Raw genomic sequence first — 21,092 nt, 5'->3', positions numbered from 1 at the left:
TATATATATATATATATATATATATATATATATATATATATATATACATATACACATACACACACACACACACACACACACAAAAAAAAACACACGCATATTTTTATTATATTTATATAATATATATAAATCAAAGGCTGAATGTGGACCTTCTGTCCTTTTTGCCCTTTACTTGAATTGCTGGTGAATGAGCGAGTAATCAGGTGAACTGCGTCTGACAGTGCGATAGCAAAGGGTTAATCCCAGGGTGTTGAGGTGCATTATGTAACCACGCTTTATTTGGATCTTAACACGCACTACACGGTCTTACTGTCTAGAAATAAATGTACAAAAAGGTCCACCGTGACAGAGTGGACTAATTTATGTTTCTCATTTTGTGTTTTTCTCTCTTTCTGTCCCATTACCTTCAGATCGCCCACCATTTAACAAGCTCTTTCATGGTACCTAAGATGAAGGGATGAAGTAAAGTAAATACAGCATAGACTGACATGGACTGGAGAGGAGGAACAGCAGTGTGTGTGTGTGTGTGTGTGTGTGTGTGTGTGTGTGTGTGTGTGTGTGTGTGTGTGCTGTGACACTAATCTCCCTGACAAAACTAAACTAAGCCACTGTAAGACAGAGCAGATCTCTGGCACTAATCCCTGCCAGCAAGCGCATCCCACTCTTTCTCTACTTTCATGTGTCTTTCTTTCTTTCTTTCTCGTTCACGCTCTCTCCCTCCTCTTCTCTCCACCCATCACTTCCACCCCCTCATTCTGAAGTGGAAATAAATAAATAAAATGTACACAGATAAACAAACACTTGAAGGAATAAAGCTAGCGTTCACTATATGGTACAAGCATATTACTGCAGCCCTAAATGGATAACCTTCAGTTAGTTGTCAGCCGAACACCTCACCCTTCAAAATGTTTTATTTTTTATTACTCAGTTTCAAACAGCATAATTCAAACAGTTCTGCTCTAGTTTGAGCTGAACTACAGTAGCTCAGGAAAAGGAAAGAATTTTTGCAAATGCTCAGTTCTTTTTAATGCAAAAACCACTGCACTGTTCACAGAATAATCTTAGCAACCATAGCCTACTGGTATACTACGCTGCTTGGAGAAAGCACTGTTTATTGTGATTATTACTTTTATAATAATAATAATAATAATAATAATAATAATAATGTTACTGAACACAACTGTACTATATTTTTTTTTATATGAATTTATTGCTATATTACCACCACATTCAAACCACCACCGTTTAATAAGACAACCCAGAGATAAAAACCAGAAAAGGTAAAAAACAAGAGGCATGGAGCTTTACACTGGCTTGTCCCTCTCGCTCTCAACCGCTGTCGAGGAAGATTTGGGTTAATGGAACTATTCGGGTCATCATGGAGGCTGAGAGCTGGGTCACTTTCCAAACCTGTCCCCAGAGAAACCTGTCTGCCTTTGTAAATGTTCCTCTTCAGTGTCAACATGCTTTTCTTTTCACACATAAGAAAAAAAAAGGAGTCTTGTCCATGTTGGCCTGGTCTAGTTAAAATAGGTCAATTGATATATCTCACGTTTCCTCGCTTTTTAGGACACATCCTGGCGTCTGTTAACTTAGTGTGCAAAAAAATATTAAGTATTATGGATGCAGTATGTAGTAGTGTTTACTTTTAGCATATTACGTGGATAGTTAGACTGTGAATAAGTTAGTTAGTAAGTGAACATGATTTGTAACAAGGCCATGCAGTGAGTGCTTTTAGTACATAGCCTTATTATCCATGTCAATATGCCAAGTTGCCATTTTATACTCTACTCATTAGCCTCTTCATCAAAAACACCTCCCATATATGTGCAATTGTAGGGACACAATTAGTACCTGTAGCCCATCTGTTGCTTTACAATTCATGTCACCATCTATCCCATACATCAGTGCAAAGAGACCACCATGCTAGCATCGTTGACCACATATCGTTTGGGTAGTGGATCATTTTCAGTGCAGCAGAACTGAATTTGAAAACACTGTACACTTATTAGGCACAATTAGCTTGTTGGTCCATCTCGTAGGTGTAAAGTCTTACTGTGTAGCTCGTGTTCGTCATCATCTAATCTTTCATCAGTGATCACAGGATGCTGTTCAATGGAGAACTTTAGTTGGTGGTCTGTTCTCAGTGGCAATAACAACTACTGAGCAGATGTAAAAAGCCCAGCAACTCTGCTGTACCAGTATGGTGCACCACTCAAAGAGCATCTGATCAGTGTTTGTTCCATGCAAGTAATAATAAAATTATAGAATAAAAATAAAAAAAAAAAAAAAAAAAAAATTATATATATATATATATATATATATATATATATATATATAAAAACTTGTAATTCAGTGTAGTTCAGTATTATTCATAGTTCTAATTTTAGATTATTTTTTAGAAAATTTACTGTAAATAACTTTGTATCCATTTTTACAATATAGGTGCCATCTGTTGTAACATTAATCTGAAATTCAGTTCGTTTTCTACTAGCTCAGCTGAATAACAAAGATGCCAGCTAATATCAAGTAAAGACAGAACTGCAAAAAGCAATTTTTTGGAAAAAACACTGAACTCTACATACTAGTAGAAATGCCCTAATAGGATTCACAGGTTGTCCGTGAACAAAATCTACTCTATATGAAGGTTGTTTTAAAAGAAATCATTTTGTTTTAAATCTTCACAATCAGGTAGGTACTGCACGCTATATTTTTACATTAACATAACCGTCTGCAAATGACAAAAAAAGGCAAATGGTTTGCAATCAGCAATTCACTGCAAAAATAAAAACAGCTCTCTCTACAATACAAAGATGAAACATGCGATAAACTATAGTAGCTGGCTGGCAAACCATGTGGTTTATAGCTTTTTTCAAGGCATATTTAGAGCTGAGCCCTTAAAGAATTGATGAAAAGGGCATCTGTAAACACACTATTGGGTCACACTGAGGGCAGATGTGTTTAGAGTCATTATGTTATCTAAATATTCATATCCACACAGGTTATACTTACATCTGCTGGGATGTCATTAAATTTAGTGATGAAGGCATGTTTCACCACATCCACGGCGATCTCCGAAGCAACCACCATACATACATCCGGAAACAGCACCCACAGATGATCTGAAATCAATCAAATCTAATCACTACATCAGAAATGTCAGACAAACAGGAGTTTATCCTATTATAACTGAAATCTGTGCACAGATGAGGTAGATTCTGCCGTAGTTAATTCCATAATAAAAGTCTATTGACGGAATTATATCATTTTATAGGAGCTTGTGGTTGATTAGTTATAAAGTGATTACCTGGGTTCCAGGAGAACTGTTCCATGTTTCTGAGGCAGACAATTAATAAGAGTACATAGTTTGTGAATCTTTCTTTGATGTCTGAAATAATAAGCACAAAGAAAGGTAAGTTTAGTGTGTTCTGTGGTTGAGATAACTCTATTCTGACTGGATGGATTTTCAGTTTGTTGGGATTTACCACTGTTCGACATCTGAAAGAGGTTATTCTTTTCAAACTTCTTAAATACGCTCCCCTTGATCTCAACAAACTGTATGGAGAATGAGAAAGACAAGAAAGACATTTCTCAAAAAATTGTGTTACAGCTGGACAACAGACTGTAGAAGCAATTCTAATGTTTCATCCATTAACTGAACAACACTTAAACAACAACAACAACAAAAAATCCTATAAAATGGGCAGAGTGTTTTTAAAAGACTTATATGTATGTAACATATATACCATAAGGATGTAACAGAATACTAGTATCAGGAATATGTAAGTTTTCAGTCAAATAAATATATTTGCATAAATACAAAGTGTAAAGAAAAAACAAGAACAATAAAAAGAAAATATATAGCTAATAAAAGCTCCTTCAAGGCCTAAGTAGACTGATAAATCAATGCGATGAGCAGTTATTAATCTCAGTGTTACTAAGCTCTGCTAAAGCCTGAGTAGACTGATAAATCAATGCGCTGATCAGTTATTAATCTCAGTGTTACTGAGCTCTGCCTCTGCTAAAACCTGAGCAGACTGACAAATCGATATGATACGCCTGTTTTTAATGTAAGTGTTATTGAACTTCTTCGAGGAATGCTTGAACTGAATAGTAATGGACAGGTTCATGAGTGATAAGCTTAGCATCAGCGTTGTACTGGACTTACACGTCAAAAACTTATTGGGATATGGTGAACCGTTGGCTTGTTTCATGCAGTGGAGGATATATTAAGTATTTAACCTTTGCTACTTTGTTGAAGTATTCTGCCCAACACGGTGTGTGTGTGTGTGTGTGTGTGTGTGTGTGTGTGTGTGTGTGTGTGTGTGTGTGTGTAGATACTCACATTGTTGGACATCATGATGGTGAGCAGGGATTTGTTGTGGGAATTAAATGCCACATTCAAGGTGGTGGCCTGAACCATGATTAGAATGGCATGAAGAACTGTAGGAAAAGTTCAGGAAAGCACAGGCACTCCAGACTAACATTCATTTAAGTTCTGCTACAGACTGTTTGCGGTAACAACACTCCTTATCATCTCAATGTAGCTTGGCTAAATTGCTGTAGGCTGACTAGGTGGTCACACGTAAAGTATATAGAATCGAATAGAATAGAATTTACAACCATTTGTCACTGTGTTTGCACACTGTGAAATTAGACCTCTGCATTTAACCCATCCATGCAGTGAAACACCCACATACATGCACACTAGTGAACACACACACTAGGGGGCAGTGAGCACACTTGCCCGGAGCAGTGGGCAGCCCTATCCATGGCGCCAGGGGATCAACTGGGGGTTTGGTGTCTTGCTCAAGGGCACTTCAGTCATGGACTGTCAGCCAAGGGGATTGAACCAGCAACCTTCCGGTCACAGGGCTGGTTCCCTAACCTCCAGCCCATGACTATATGTTCATTGTTGTGAACTCAAACTCAGAACAGACTTTTTTTGCAGCTTAGTTTCGATATATATGGTCTAGACTGAAGAATACATGGTATGTTTATAAACAGTGTATACATAGTACATAACAAATTCTTTTATTTCAAAAAAGCAAGAAGAATGTGTTTTCCTATGATGTGCCCCTTTAAACATTGCAGAATCACAAGCTCACTGGACTGTTAGCAAGCATTTTTACCATACGTCTCCAATTTGTATAAGAATATAAGCCAGGAGGCACGCTGATGAGTTTCTAAAAATTTTAGACTTTCTGACAATCTAAAAAAATGTGAGTGTAATTTCTGCAAAGGATACAGACATAGAGGACAGCCATGAAGAAGTGAGGTATTACACCAATGTGTGCTCTCTTTCTTTCTTTGGGCTCTGTGGCTGTCCAATACAGAGCGTCCAGAATGTCCTGCCCAAAGGACGAAAACAATCGATCCGCCACCTAAACAAGAGGAAGGCAGAGAGAGAGAGAGAGCGAGAGAGCGGTCAGTTCATTAATCACTTTTGCAAAAGACTTAAGAAAATAGTGGTGGCATAACGTATTCTCTACCATAGGCTGTATAAATCATAGCGGTGTGCGCTTAAATGTAGAGTTACCACTTTATCAAGTACACCTATAATATATGTGGGCTTTGAAGGTTTATAATTATTGAGTGTAGCCTATCCGTAATATCAGCTGCCCTCAACCTTGTCCATCATTGAAAAGAGATCAACAGGACCACCACTGACCAGGTATTAGCTGGGTGGTGAGACTTCCTCAATAACAGCTGGGCTATGGTCAGTAATCATAAACCCTCAAAGAGCACCTACAATTCTGTGCCAGCCTTTCATTTATTTAATTTGCATTCCAAACAGCCATTAAGCATAAGTTCAGTTTTCACTGACAGTAAGAAAAAGCAGAAAACATGTGTTTAACACAAAATTACACAAAACTAGAGTGTCCACCTTTGTCTTTATTACAACTTTCATTCTTTTTAAGAGACCTGCTCTCAGTTTTTGTAAAGAAATCTTCAGAGTTATTTATCCCACACGTCTATAGTTCAGTCTTAGTAGCTGGTTCTTACAATCCAGATAAACCCGAACACATTCAATGATGTTGAGGTCTGGACAGAGTCTTCTCACAGTGAAAGGATGAACATCAGATCTAAAGCAATAGTGGACTGAATTGTTGAACTGGTTGCTTTGTGTTTTGGTGGTTATTAAGAATCCCATTTGCTCTATATTTGTTTTAATAATTTCTTGAACTCCACTTCTGGAATCCTCTATTTTTGACTTATTTACTTTGATTTCCCCTTCCTATGCAAGTACATTATATCTAATCTATTCAGAAATGTCTATTGAAAAATAAATAACTTTTACTTAATGGCTGTTTTGTTTGGAAATAAGATAAATGAGGGGCGGCCCCTGACTTCTGTACCCTACTGTCCATGGTAGGACTACCTGATAAAATGGCCAGGAGACCTAACGTGTCCCTAATACGATGCTAACTCAACGTATCAACTGATCTGAGGTCAGCGCTTCCATTCCTCCAGCATGTTGTATGGAAGAGGTATCAAATCCTGGTGATCTACCGACCTCTGACCTGCAAGCCTAATCTAGCTCAGCTGACTCTAATATACAGATGCTTCTGAAGACCTTGAATAGGTAGACCAGGTGTGTTAGATTAGGGATAGATTAGAAGATCAAGGTAGATTAGGGCACTAAACTGATGTAGATCTCCATGAGAAGGGCTGGGTATCTGTGTTTAATGGCATGCAGAGGGATGAGTATTTAAATAGTATAGGCTGATCAGCACCTCCAGCATGTTGTAGATGATGTAGAGCTTGATGACAGACTGGCCCCTAATCAGGTGGTACATCATGGAGTAGTCCACGTAGTGCATCATGGAATAACAAAGCACCATGATTAACCCCTTCAGCACGTCACACACCTGAGCAGGCTGCAAGAGACGAGAGCCACTACACACAAACAAACAAACACACACACACACACACACACACACACACACACACACACACACACACACACTGCTATCACATGCCAAGACTATACTTTGGAAGGTACTCAAAACAGTGTGCTATCTAGGCCTGTGTCTGTAACAGGGTCTTAGTTGGGTAATCATGTACAAAATAACCACAGTAACTGGTTTAACCAGGAAGAGGTGTGGTGAGTGGTTTGACATAGACTTCGGGGTCATTTTCCGTCTTTTATTTTTTATTTCCTCCATAGTTATTTTGCCCACATATCAATAACAACTAGAAGGGGAAAGTCCATGCCTGAACTTTAAGTTGGCTTGACAAAGCTGTTGTCATAAAATCCAGGTAGTTGCTGAGGTGTTGCTGGGCCGGTGCTATGTTACCCCAGGTGGTTGCTATATATGCATATACATGTGTGTGTGTGTGTGTGTGTGTGTGTGTGTGTGTGTGTGTATGTATACACACTAGTATGTACATCAGCATGAGAGATGTGCTATATGACGCAATTTGTGGCAGTTAGATTGAATGGAGAAAAAAAGTCTGGTTAAATGCACACTTTATGAAAACTGTATATGAGACCCATCCTAAAAGCACAAGCACACTACTCTATGACCCTGCAATGTTTCGTGGTTCTGGCTGGTACAAAAAATAAAAAATAAAAATTGAATAATAAGAAGATAATCAAGAACAGCTTTGTCAAGACAACTTAATAAAACACATAAACAATTGTATAATCGGAGTCATATATAAATAATAATAGCAACACTTTTTCAGACAGTACTTTTCAGACACTCCCTGGCACTCAAGTACATGTGGGGGAAAAAGTGAAATTGATGCCAACTCAATTGATGAAATTGAAAATAAAAGAAAATAATAGTTAAAGTGCACCTCAGTAAAAATTGTAAGATATCAATTCACCCAGCATATGGTTTGCATGATATTAATTAAGAAATGAACAACAGGCTTTAAACTGGCATTCAATACAGTGGTGCTTGAAAGTTTGTGAACCCTTTAGAATTTTCTATATTTCTGCATAAATAAGACCTAAAACATCATCAGAAGTCCTAAAAGTAGATAAAGAGAACTTTAAACAAATGACACAAAAATATTATACTTGGTCCTTTGTTTATTGAGGAAAACGATCCAATATTACATATTTGTGAGTGGCAAAAGTCTTTTGCTTTCAGTATCTGGTGTGACCCCCCCGTGCAGCAATAACTGCAACTAAACATTTCTCATAACTGTTGATCAGTCCTGCACACCGGCTTGGAGGAATTTTAGCCCATTCCTCCGTACAGAACAGCTTCACCTCTGGGATGTTGGTGGGTTTCCTCACATTAACTGCTCACTTCAGGTCCTTCCACAACATTTTGATGGAATTAAGGTCAGGACTTTGACTTGGCCGTTCCAAAACATTAACCTTATTCTTTTCTAACCGTTCTTTGGTAGAACGACTTGTGTGCTTAGGGTCGTTGTCTTGCTGCATGACCCACCTTCTCTTGAGATTCAGTTCATGGACAGATGTCCTGACACTTTCCTTTAGAATTCTCTGATATAATTCAGAACTCATTGTTCCATCAATGATGGCAAGCCGTCCTGGCCCAGATGTAGCAAAACAGGCCCAAACCATGATGCTACTACCACCATGTTTCACAGATGGGATAGAGTTCTTATGCAGGAATGCAGGGTTTTCCTTTCTCCAAACATAACGCTTTTCATTTAAACCAAGAACTTCTATGTTGGTCTCATCCGTCCACAAAACATTCTTCCAATAGCCAATAGCTTGTGTGCAAATCTGATGTTGTTTTACGTCTTATTTATGCAGAAATATAGAAAATTCTAAAAGGTTCACAAATTTGCAAGCGCCACTGTAAGTTTTCACCATCACTGAGGCTGTTACCACGGTAACTCAATTACTCATCACCAGGAATAGGCCTAGTTCTTACTCTACACGTGCACATGACTTGTTAGTTATGTAGGGTAGTTATTATAAAGCCACAGGACATGCATCATGCAGCACACTTTATTAAGTATTTGTATTACTAAGTAATAAACTAAACTTAGTTTATTACTGTATTACTAAAGTATTTCAGACACGTTAATACGTTGCCAAGTATTAACTATAACCATTAAAATTCATATAGGCTTTTTCACAGATAATTCAGAGATTATTCAAAGCATTATTACTTAAATAATTCCAAATGAATGCCATATAAGCTCACAGAAGGCACCTTGCCTAAAAACAAACTTCTATAACTCTGGAGCTACAAACACAGCATAATGCTGCCACCTACTGGACAAAAATGGACATTTACATGTAACCATTTCACTAACTGGCAGATACTGTGGTTTATTTGAATGTGCAGCTCTGAGTGAAAGCAAAAACAAAAGTGTGGTTAGACATATAAAACAGCTGCAGTCTGTCTGACCACATGCGTGCGCTTGCGAGCGTGTGCATGTGTGTAAAGCTGCTGCAGTCATACCAGCGCCAGTGTGCATTTCTGCATACCTTCTCTTTTTGCAGTAGGGGCATATATTAGCCCTGCAGGCAGAGAGATAAATGGTGAGCAGCTCCTCCAATCCTAACAGTTTACATTATGTCTATGTGTGGAGAGCTATCTGGGCCACTTTTGGCCCAGGCATTAATGAAAATAAATAAATGAATAAATAGAAAACAAAACATAAAACAAAATATCATTATCTGTTCTAGCTATTACAACAACACCCAGAAGAATACTTTGGAGTGGTTATACAAACAGTATGTGCATGGTGTGCTGTAAATATGCATTGCTGAGGTGCCTCATAAAGAGAAAAAGCATAGCAGGAATACAGCATGAAGGGTTGGGCGATATTTATTTTTCCTAAATAGTTTTTTTTTTTAATATTCCAATATAAAATATCTTATATCATGAAAACAGACCTTCATTAAAAACATGAGTTTATAGGCATAATCAGACTCTTTTTGAAAACTAATTTTATAATTTGACAGTGAATAGTTTGCTACAGTGCTGAGATGCAAACAAGTTAAACACAGACAGCCTGCACGTGGACAAACCTACATAAATTATGTGGAGAAACACAATAAGTGCAGATGCTTTCAGAGAAATGTGCTGCTCGTGTATAATGCACTTAAGCAATTAACATCATACCATGCTCTGTGGCATGTATAAAAATGCTAAGCACGTCCAAGTGACCTTGATTTCGGATTTCGGAGGAAAAGATTTAAGAGACTTTCAAAGAGTGTTCATTAATGGGGCACGGACAGCAGGAGGAAGAGTTCAATGGAGCAAAAACCTTAAAAACTGGTCTACAGAGATGTGGAAAAAAGCAATATGGACAGACGAGTCATCTTTCATCATATTCTCCACAAGTGGGTGCATGTGTGATGCACACTAGGAGAGCAACACAGGCCTGAATGCTCGACCCCCATAGTGAAGGGGTCCAGTGGCTCCGTTAAACTGTGCCTTTGATAATAAAACATTTATCCTGAAGGAGTGGTCTCTTCTAGGATGACAATGTCCCTATTTCTAGGGAACAAGGGGTCACAGAATGGCCTGCTGATGAAAATTATGTAAGTCACATACTGCGACCTTCACAGTCACCAGATCTCTACCCAGTTAAACACACATGGGAGATTTTGACTGGCATGCTGGATTGGCAGCATCAACTGAGGGAATATCTTTTGGAGGAATGGTGTTCTTTCCCTCTAGTATCCATATTCCAGAGAGTTGTAGACTCTATGCAGAGAAGCACTGAAGCTGTCCTGAGGTTTGCGGTGGTCTAACAGCCTACTAAGACTAAGACTGTATGTTCTTTTTTTCTTCATCATCCATCCACATGTCTGAAAGAAACTCCAAAAACCTGTCCTCTGCAGGGAGTCTTACAATTACATTAATATTTTGCTTCCACCTCAAACTGTCATGTATTTAGTTCATGTTATCAAACGATCTGCTGTTACTGGTTGCATCAGAGTCTGACTTATCTGACATATCGCCCAATCCCAGTTACTGGAATGAAATGTCAACATTTGAAAAGAACTCAAAAAAATGTATTTCATTCGAACGGAAAAGGTCATTCGAATGTGTGAGGACAGCGGCATGCTGATTTTTCATACTTTTGGTATGTTGACCCCTATATCATGTATAATGTAGGTCCAACATCACCATCATGACACAGCCTCAAGGAAACTGAGCTAGAATATTGAATTAAAGTGATGGTATATTAATGTGACTTAAGTGACCTGGGGTGGCACTTGAGCTGGACAGAAATGTGTCTCCATTCATCAGTCAACTTTTAACAGTGTATACAAGAAAAATCTCACTAAAACAATGGAGTTGACAAGCTAATGAAGTTAAAACAGACAAAGCATGTGTACTTAACCTGCCACTTGACCAGCCACCCACCCATCACACTTAATCAAAGAGTATCCAGGGTTGGAATGAATAATAAAAGTGCTTAATAAACGTGCAGGTATATTAAGGCAATAGCACAATTTCCCCCTTAACCTAGATGTAGTCCAGCAACCAAGATGTGCTGCACTAGAGCTACAATGCCATTTTTACACTATGCCATACAGTGTCAGAACACTATTAATAAACAATGTGTGTAATGATTTAGACATGCAATTTGGACAGCAGGAACTGGGGAGATGGGCACCCCTTCCCATTATTGAGTTCATGTGTTTCAGCCACATTCACCACTGAGAGCCACGCAATCTACATAGAAACTAGCAGTACAATGGATCAAACTGAAAAGCTCAGCCACTTTAAATGTGGCGCTGTCCTAAAAAATACTTTTCCTCTGCTGTATCACTCACTACAGAGTTCCAAACTGGCTCTAGAAGCAACATTAGCACAAGAACTGTGCATCTGGAGCTTCACGAAATGGGTCTCCATGCCTGAGCAGCAATAAGCTCACTATGTGCAATACCAAGAGTCTGCTAGAGGGGTGTAAAGCATAGCCCCACTGCTTGGTAGGCTGTTGAGCATGAAGCGCTCATTTGCGGCCCTGCTATAGCACCTCAAACGGGTGATTCTTTGTTTCGCTGATTCATTAACTAATAGTTTAAAAATGTGTTTAAGGTTCCCATTGTTTAATACTATATTTAGACGAATAAGCAACAGTGAAGCAAATCAAGAAGAGGACATATACCTTTTTCACAGCACAGTGCATTAGCTTTTTTATCTCCAGTATAAAACTAAAAAAGCAAACATCAGATTTTAAACATGCCTTGGCTAATTGGCTACATTCAGGTCAGGAGGAAAATTGCGGAAACTGGCCAAACTATGGCATTAAAACCATTTTCTTTATTTGCACTCTACTGTATTTAACGGAATAGAGGACACATCTTTGAAATTGTGCTATTACATTCTAATAGTAAGATTTTATGTCATGAATATTTGAATTCAATTCTCAGGGAATGGCTCACCATCCAGAGTAAGTGTGTTTGTGTTACCTGAGGCCACAGCAGGGCAGTGTGAGCAGCCTAATCAGCGCCAGCAGCACTCTGAGCGGTAACAGAGTGAACACGTAGAGAAATGCATCCAGACACAGGAAGAACCCAAAGATCATCAGCTACACAGCGGGAGAGAGTGAGAGAGAGAAAGAATATTTTTAGTATTGATTTAGGCTAACGTAGCCAAAAAGTAATAGCAGCTTATATCCACCAATTCGCATCATGTAAATACGGAGGGAATACAAGTGATTTCATAAAACATGATCAAGATGTGTGATATGCCAAATACTGCAATATGACCATTTGTAGAACCATGAACACAAAGATCCCTTTGCATGTTGAAATGTTTTCAGACTCACTGAGAATGTGTCGTATATGGTTCTATATAGCACCAAAAAGGGCTATGATATTATTTTATTGTTATAAGCTTGACCTCAAAATCTGTCGGACGCCCTGCCAAAGCATAACCTATGTGTAGAAAGCACTGCACAATTGCCTCAAACCACACAGAAATGTTTAGTAACCTGAAACAGCTTTGCTTATGTGGTTTCGATCACTGTATGATAGACGGTCAACTATAAAAATGGACAAAAATGTAATTAATTGCTTGATTTAGCCTTTAGTACAACAGCCCGCTAGACAGGCCTATGTGTGTCCATTAGCACAGTCCACCGTGGGATTCTGTTGGTGAGCTGCACCACACAGCGCTGCCGTCTCGCGGCCTTTTGCTTCTAGAATCTGTGGCTGAACCACTGCTGCTGTTAGTGTAAATGATTTAATATTTCCTGACCGTTATTTTCTATTTAATTTACTTATTATTTACTAGAGGTAAGAGGAAAACTGTATATATTTGCTTTTTGGCCAAACTACCAAGCTATTTTCAGTTCATTTATACAGCATAAATGATTGACAGTTATTTCTACTGTGTGTACGCAGTCTTTTGACTGGTAGCATACTGTTGTGGGCTTTTCCTATGCTACAGGAATGATGTGAGGCAATAACTGCATTATGCGGAGCTGTAAGCTTGTGTGTTGTATTGTGTATTGAACTGCAGTACCTTCTCCAGTTCTTTGGGAATGCGCAAGCAGGTGTAGACTCTCTCTCTCCTTTCTGTGTATTTGGCCTCGTTATGTTCCAGAAAATATCCTCTGGTCAACTCAGCACTGACGAACCGCACCAGAGAGAGATCTGCACAAGCACACACACACACACACACACACACACACACACACACACACACACACACACACACACACACACACACACAAATACAATTCAGCAGCCAGCACAATAAAGCCTTTCTGCTCATTATTCAGGACTATTATTAGCAGCCCACTATACATCTATTCAGTAAGCTTTGTGCAGAGAATAAAAAGTCAAAAAGCAGAAGGTGTACATGACTGAAGAAGTGAAGAAAAAAAAAAAAAGAGGACAAAGGGAATAACCACACATTCATTTGTTCTCTATGGCATCCATTTTCTATTATGTTACATCGCATTTATTAAAGGGGTTTGCAACAGCAAAACAGGAACAAGGTGAAAATAAATGAGTATTTCTACACATTTTCACAAAACAGACAAATTAGAATCACTGTCACGTTAAAAAATATCAAAAGCTGTGCATACAATGAGTGTTACTTAACATTTCACAAACGGTCTATACACTAATTCCAAATTTCACGCCTCCACATTAACGGGAGATCCCTGACCCACCTCGGCTCATAAAGGACTATTTTTTACATCCAAGCATAATTGAATGACTTGTTTAAGCTCTTTTTTTTGTGGAACATTTCACAATATTTCTAGGCTTAAATCGCACCTGGAACAGGTTGCAGGCATCAGCTTCAGAATGAAGGTACATTAATTACAATCTTGTCTTTGTACTTTTTTTTCGCTTGAATGTAGGTCACAGTAGATTTCAAATCACTGCTTTCTGGTTTTATTGCCATTTTACCTACTGTCCCAACTTTTGGAATGAGGCATGCACATATTACATTGCACTAAATGTAATTAAACATGATTAACTATGCACAACAACAATAACGTCGTATTAGCCACCCTAGAAATTAGTGTGCATTAGTGCAGGGCAGCACTGATAAAATGAACTCACACAGCATGTTCCAAATACAATTCACAGCGAATTAATTAACCCAGGCTGTCTGAGTTACGTTATGCAAAAAGAACGTCTTACAAACCTGTCAATAAGCTGACACAGTGCTGTAAATGTTACCCAGACAGAAAGCAGCTCTTCAGACAGGAAACTTCCTATTTACTTGGCTTTCATTCATGTTGAACTTGTCTTTCAAAACAATCTAAAAGCAATGATATTTTGTCTATTAATACTGATGAAGCTCAAAATCAATACTGCTGTACGACTCCAGTGCTAGTATAATGTTACTGACCACAGGTCAACTTAGGGATTCAGCAAGGTATTTTAACAGGCCAAACTGTGAATCTGTAGCAAACCTAATTCACAAACAAACAAACAAACAAACAAATAAATAAAAAATGTACAAAGAGGAACCAGTGTGGCTTATCTGCTCATTAAAAGTACTTTGAAGTACAGGATTTGTTTTTCTTTTGTGGAGAAATATATATATATATATTTTTAAGAAATGTTAGTTTCTTTCATTCTTTTAATTTTTAATTTTCTAAATGAAAACAGGCCACACTGTTATAAGCTGCTCATTTGATTAGAAAAGTGCATTCAAAACAAGCAGAACAGTTACAATCTCAATATCTTTGATATGTCCTGTATTACTTTATTAATTGTCTGGACTAATCATTAATAATTAAGTATTTGAAGTTAATCGCCATCACCACTCACTTACGGTAGCCTGGTCACCTTTGACCTTTGTAAGCCAGAACTTTGATGCAGTTTCTGAGCGTATCGTGTACATCGCCACTACTCAAAGAACCCCGACCACACGCATGTTTCATTACAAAGAAAGCCCAATTAGTCCTGTTTAATTGGATCTAACGTAGCATTGTACATTGTGCACTCCTATGATGAACATGCACTGCTATTGATTGAACTGTAAAGGATTTGTTTACTGTTGTCTGTCTTGGAGAAGAAAAATGTGTCTGTTTTGCCCAGTCACTCTTATTCCTCCTTGAGAGTTTATTTAGTTTGACATGAGGCCAAGAGCGAATGTGCTTGTTCTCTCTGGTTCAGCGTGTTCCACTCACAGTGGGTGCAAGAGGTTGTGCTGAGGTGAATGGCACACAATAACAGAGGGTAAACTGCAGATAAAGAAACGGCTCGGCGGAGAGAGAGAGAGAGAGAGAGAGAGAGAGAGAGAGAGAGAGAGAGAGAGAGAGAGAGACAGAGAAAGACACAGAGAGAGACAGAAAGAGAGAGAGACAGAGAGAAAGAGAGAGAGAAAGAGAAAGAGAGAGATCACATTTACTGTTTTCACACAAAAGAAAGAACAAAATAAGCGAACTCCACATCACTGCACACTTGCATTAATCACAATTTAGTGTTGTTACGGAATCTCAAACCAACTTTCTAGGCTTCAGTGGTCACCAACATCTCCTTTTCTTTGACTTTCGTAGCAGACTGTATCTAACCTGCTGCCTCCTTTACCTGACACTAGTGAATGTGATGCAGGCAATCAAGTTCTGAAGAAGTTAATTATCTTGACCAGATGTGGCAGATCGTGGTTGGAACTCCACAAGAAGGAAGATCTTAAGGACCTGCGCTGGTGACCACAGCTGTGTGACTTGCTGCTATCTACCAAAACAGACAAACAGGGAAAAGAGCAGAGGCAGCAAACTTGGAGCATTACATTTTCTGCTTTTTGTTCATTTTTACAGATAACAGTACGTTGAGGTTACTTGGTGCTGTTTGTGGAAAGAGCGTGATGATTTAAGGCCCCAAGACTTCACAAGCAAACGTTTCCCAGAGCAATTAAACTTCAAATGCAAAACTCCAAAGAGGAGAAAACACCAAATTTAGCAGCATCCAAGTCATGAAGTTTACAAAATGCTAACTTGTGAGCTACAAGCTTCTACAAGCTTCTACTACCAAGGCAGAAACATGTCTTAGTTGGTCGCCCACATTTGGGTAGAAATGTGGAAGAAAAAAAAGGAGTAAATGTGATTTGCTCACTTTCAGGATTTCAATTTACTTTGTCATGAAAACACTTCACTGTCAAATAAAGAACAACAGCAAGAGTCATTCTGATTCAAACACTTCAGTGTCACATTTTAGTGTCTTCCCTGGCTCCAGCACAGCCACTTCAAGTCATGATGGGCTTGTTAGTGGACACATGCCATGCTGATCATCTGGAGGACTATGGTGTGTTTACATCATTCCTGAAGCTGAAGACCTTTTGCATTCAACTATGCAGGAGACCAAATTCATGGCATTTTAGCGGCAAAACTATTAAAATTGCAGATTTATGCTGGCTCTAAAGTCAGCTCATTTTTACTGCATTATTATTCCTTTAATTAGGATATGCACTGATAAATACCATTACAGAACTAACGTTTAGTTTAGTTAACCAAGTTCGCTTTTCTTTACGGTTTTCTTAACAGCTTAATCGCTTGAATTTGTTAGACTTCTATGTAAAGTTAAACATTAATGTATTCATACTTGAATTTAATTCCATCATACCATTTTTCTCATTAAAGTCTGTTAAAATGGTGACGAGCTCCTGGCATTTAACATCGATTCCGACGAGCTTCGGTGTTAGCGGATTTCTTAGCTCTAACCTTCTCCTTATGACCCAAAAGCACCTGCCACTTTAACCCTTGCCACCCTTGGCTAGATTACTGTTCACACAATTTCCAGAATATATTTTGATGTTAAATTTGCCTACATTCACACTGGAAGTCACCTTGTAAAGTCAGTTGATTTTGAAATGATACCGTGTTTTCAGAGACACTCTGAGGGCCTCAGGGTGTTTCTTTATGCTACTGAGCCATTTAGTCCATCATGTTATCAGGCAGGCTGAACAGAAAGCATGATGGACTTCAGCCACAGCACCTAACCGAGGAGGAACGTGTCTGAATGTTGCAGTCAATTAACAACTGAGAATCTGTTCTGTTATAGCAGGGAAACCACAGCGGGAAAAAAAAACTGATCAATGAAACAACAAACCATAAGACCTGGACAGAAAACCACAAACATGGTTAACAGTTCAGAGAATATGGTACTTTCACACAGTGTGGATGTGAGTGAGGCCAGACTGACTGAAGTGAACAAATATTTGCCACTAGTGCTGAGGTACTGTACTGATAAGGGCAAAAACCATTTCATAAAAAAAACCCAACAAACTCAGTAAGCTGAACACACACGACTCCTCAACCTGTGTGGGCTGACTGCGCATTAAACGCAGGCCTGACCCCTAAAGCTAAACAGAGACATCAAAGTGAATCAGCAGATATCAGAAATAATCTTCACTCGTGTTTCCAGTTTCACCGTCGCAAAAAAAATCTAACTGAGCTGAAAGACGTGGTGCTTCTTGACATTAGGGTAATTGTGCACGGCAGGTGACTCCGAATGACCCCGCAGCGAGTTACTCGGTTTGAGAGAGCGCTTCTTCAGCTAACCACAGAGACAGACAAGACACTTCACATCAACAGAAGGAAAGGTTTTATAACAGAAAAGCACCGTTTTAATCCAGAATCCAGCATTTAAAAAATGTAATTTAAATAGCCCATTTAGCTAACCAGCCTACAACAGCAGCTTTGAGGTAAATGCGCAAATAAACGGTCTACACGCAATGCATTGTGGTAAATGTAGTTGTACCAACTACTCAGAAAGCTCAAGGGAGAGCACACAAGATCTGCTTCAAATATCCCTGAAAAGTAAGCGTTAGTCTGCCTGGCATTTAAACTCGACCTCATTCTGGTCAGATCTATAAGGGCAGTGTCTGACTCGAAGTTCTCGGTTAGCCGAAGTTAGCAGCGCTGTTTGAAAGTAAAGCCAGGGTCATCTCTCCACAGAGGACTAGCTAACTAACTAACTTCGACATGAAGTTAGGCGCTTCACGAAGCTTGGCAGGTCAGGTCTTCATAGTACTGCAGACATCACCTGGTAGCTGATATTCGCACTGTAGTTAAGTTAACGCTACATTAGCAGCTAGCAGAGCAGAAACAGGCACACCAGCTACACTAGGCGGGGGGGGCTAGCCAGCTAGCCAGCTAGCCAGTACAGCAACAGCAAATAAATGGTTGATACCCGGTGTCATATTAGAGCGGTAAGAGTGTAAGAGTACATGTTTACCGCACAGTCTCCACACACAGCGGTCGTGTAGGTCGGTGTGGTGACCTGTCAACCCTAGTTAACAGCCCTAACAGCCCTAACGGCCAACCAGCGTCCACTACATTACGATACATTACCGCACATGACGTTACACGACAGCGCGCTGCCTTAACGACATGACACTGCAGCGCGTTACAGGGCACCACCTCAGGTTAAATCAGCCCCGTTAGCTGACAGGGCAGTGGAGGTGGAGGTGGAGGTGGTGGTGGTCGAGGCGCCGCTCTTACCCGACAGGCTGCGCCTGCTCTCCTGCCTTTTCGCCTTCCTCTCGTAAAAGCCGAGAGTCTCGGTCAACTCCGACGCGCCGCTGCCCGTCTCCGCTTTGTCAGAGGCACGAAAAGCTCGTTTCTCCTTCTCCTTTCCTTCATTTTCGGCCTCTTTTTCGTCTCCAAGCCCCGCCGCTACCGAGTCCGCCATCTTCACTCATTCGCCGCGCGAGAACAGACACAACACTCTGACGTCATCACGCCAGAAGTAAATACGCTGAAGACTGACGAGTGTCTGAAATCTCTGCCTGCACACCCAGCAAAGGCCGGTCCCATGCCTAATTAAATGCTTTTAAAAGGTAGTTATACTTTTCTGTTTCAGAGCTACAGACATTTAACTAGATATCGACTTTTATTATTATTCATTATTTTTTCCTCTGTTATTTCCGAGTCCTGATGGGTGACCAAAAAAAAAACCCTGCCGTTAGGACGCGCTGCATTTATAACACGTCTACACGAAAACCTCTCTGCTTTGCCTTTTCAGTATCTCAGAGATCCGCACTGCCAGATCAGGGCTTCGAATACCGACCAGAGCTTTCAGTTCACAGAGCGAGTCGGTTCCCCGTTCTTAGACATTAACGGACGAATCCGCTGCTCGTTCATTTATTTAAGTGTTATGGCGCGTTTCCACACACGAGAGGAGAGAAGTGAAAACCGATGACGTCTCAGACTCGCATCACTGCCGTCAGCGTTGGGATGCGCGCGCAGCAGTAACGCAGACCGGGAGCTGAAGGACGTCACGCGTTCCGCTGTTTATAATGACGGAACAGCGCGTCGCGCTGCCGGTGTAGCAGTTCAACCTCTAAGAGCGCTGACCGCCTTCATAAGCGTTCAGGAGCACGTCTGTCTGTAGACGCACAGGCTTGATGAAAAGAAGCCAAAAGTCTCAAAAGTGTTTGGAAAAAAATGAGTAAAACCGATTTTTGAAGTTAGAGAGAGAGCGCGCGAGCAAGACACAGAGACAGAGAGAGAGAGAGAGCAAGACACACACACACACACAGAGAGAGAGAGAGAGAGAGAGAAAGAAAGAAAGAGAGAGCGAGCAAGACACAGAGACAGAGAGAGAGAGAGAGCAAGACACACACACACACACACACAGAGCAAGACACACACACACACACAGAGAGAGAGAGAGAGAGAAAGAAAGAGAGAGCGAGCAAGACACACACACAGAGCAAGACACACACACACACACACAGAGAGAGAGAGAGAGAGAGAGAGAGAGAGAGAGCAAGACACACACACACACAGAGAGCAAGACAGAGAGCGAGAGAGAAAGTGAGAGCAAGACACAGAGAGAGAGAGAGAGAGAGAGAGCAAGACAGAGAGAAAGAGAGACAGAGAGAGCAAGACACACACACACACAGAGAGCAAGACACAGAGAGCGAGAGAGAAAGAGAGAGCAAGACACACAGAGAGAGAGAGAGAGAGAGCGCAAGACAGAGAGAGAGACAGAGAGCAAGACACACACAGAGAGAGAGAGAGAGAGAGAGAGAGAGAGAGAGCAAGACAGAGAGAGAGAGACAGAGAGAGCAAGACACACACACACAGAGAGCAAGACACAGAGAGCGAGAGAGAAAGAGAGAGCAAGACACACAGAGAGAGAGAGAGAGCAAGACAGAGAGAGAGACAGAGAGCAAGACACACACAGAGAGAGAGAGCGCAAGACAGAGAGAGAGAGACAGAGAGCAAGACATACACACACAGAGAGAGAGAGAGCAAGACAGAGAGAGAGAGAGACAGAGAGAGCAAGACACACACAGAGAGAGAGCAAGACAGAGAGAGCAAGACACACACACACACACACACAGAGAGAGAGAGAGAGCAAGACAGAGAGAGAGAGAGAGAGACAGAGAGAGCAAGACACACACACACACACACACACACACAGAGAGAGCAAGACAGAGAGAGCAAGACACACACACACACACACACACACAGAGAGAGAGAGAGCAAGACAGAGAGAGCAAGACACACACACACACACACAGAGAGAGAGAGAGCAAGACAGAGAGAGCAAGACACACACACACACACACACACACACACACAGAGAGAGAGAGAGCAAGACAGAGAGAGCAAGACACACACACACACACAGAGAGCAAGACACAGAGAGAGAGAGAGAGAGAGCAAGACACAGAGAGAGAGAGAGTGAGCAAGAGCGAGAGAGAGAAAGA

General features: G+C 40.3%; 1 protein-coding gene across 1 annotated transcript in view; it reads right to left on the bottom strand.

Moving 5' to 3' along the window:
• Nucleotides 1–19,124, bottom strand: part of tapt1b (transmembrane anterior posterior transformation 1b) — a 28,317-nt gene extending 9,193 nt beyond the window's left edge. The window contains exons 1-9 of the mRNA XM_017709394.2: nucleotides 18,874–19,124; nucleotides 13,431–13,561; nucleotides 12,374–12,492; nucleotides 6,738–6,900; nucleotides 5,249–5,384; nucleotides 4,346–4,443; nucleotides 3,486–3,555; nucleotides 3,308–3,388; nucleotides 3,013–3,122 (exon numbers count right to left, since the gene is read on the bottom strand). Of these exons, the coding sequence (XP_017564883.1) occupies nucleotides 3,013–3,122; nucleotides 3,308–3,388; nucleotides 3,486–3,555; nucleotides 4,346–4,443; nucleotides 5,249–5,384; nucleotides 6,738–6,900; nucleotides 12,374–12,492; nucleotides 13,431–13,561; nucleotides 18,874–19,063 (1,098 nt within the window). The 5' untranslated portion in view covers nucleotides 19,064–19,124. The remainder of the gene's footprint in view (nucleotides 1–3,012; nucleotides 3,123–3,307; nucleotides 3,389–3,485; nucleotides 3,556–4,345; nucleotides 4,444–5,248; nucleotides 5,385–6,737; nucleotides 6,901–12,373; nucleotides 12,493–13,430; nucleotides 13,562–18,873) is intronic.
• Between the last annotated feature and the right edge of the window lie 1,968 nt (nucleotides 19,125–21,092).

Source organism: Pygocentrus nattereri, chromosome 22 (genome assembly GCF_015220715.1).
Source record: "Pygocentrus nattereri isolate fPygNat1 chromosome 22, fPygNat1.pri, whole genome shotgun sequence".
Classification (NCBI taxonomy): Eukaryota; Metazoa; Chordata; class Actinopteri; order Characiformes; family Serrasalmidae; genus Pygocentrus; species Pygocentrus nattereri.
This window is presented reverse-complemented; position numbering and strand designations above follow the sequence as displayed.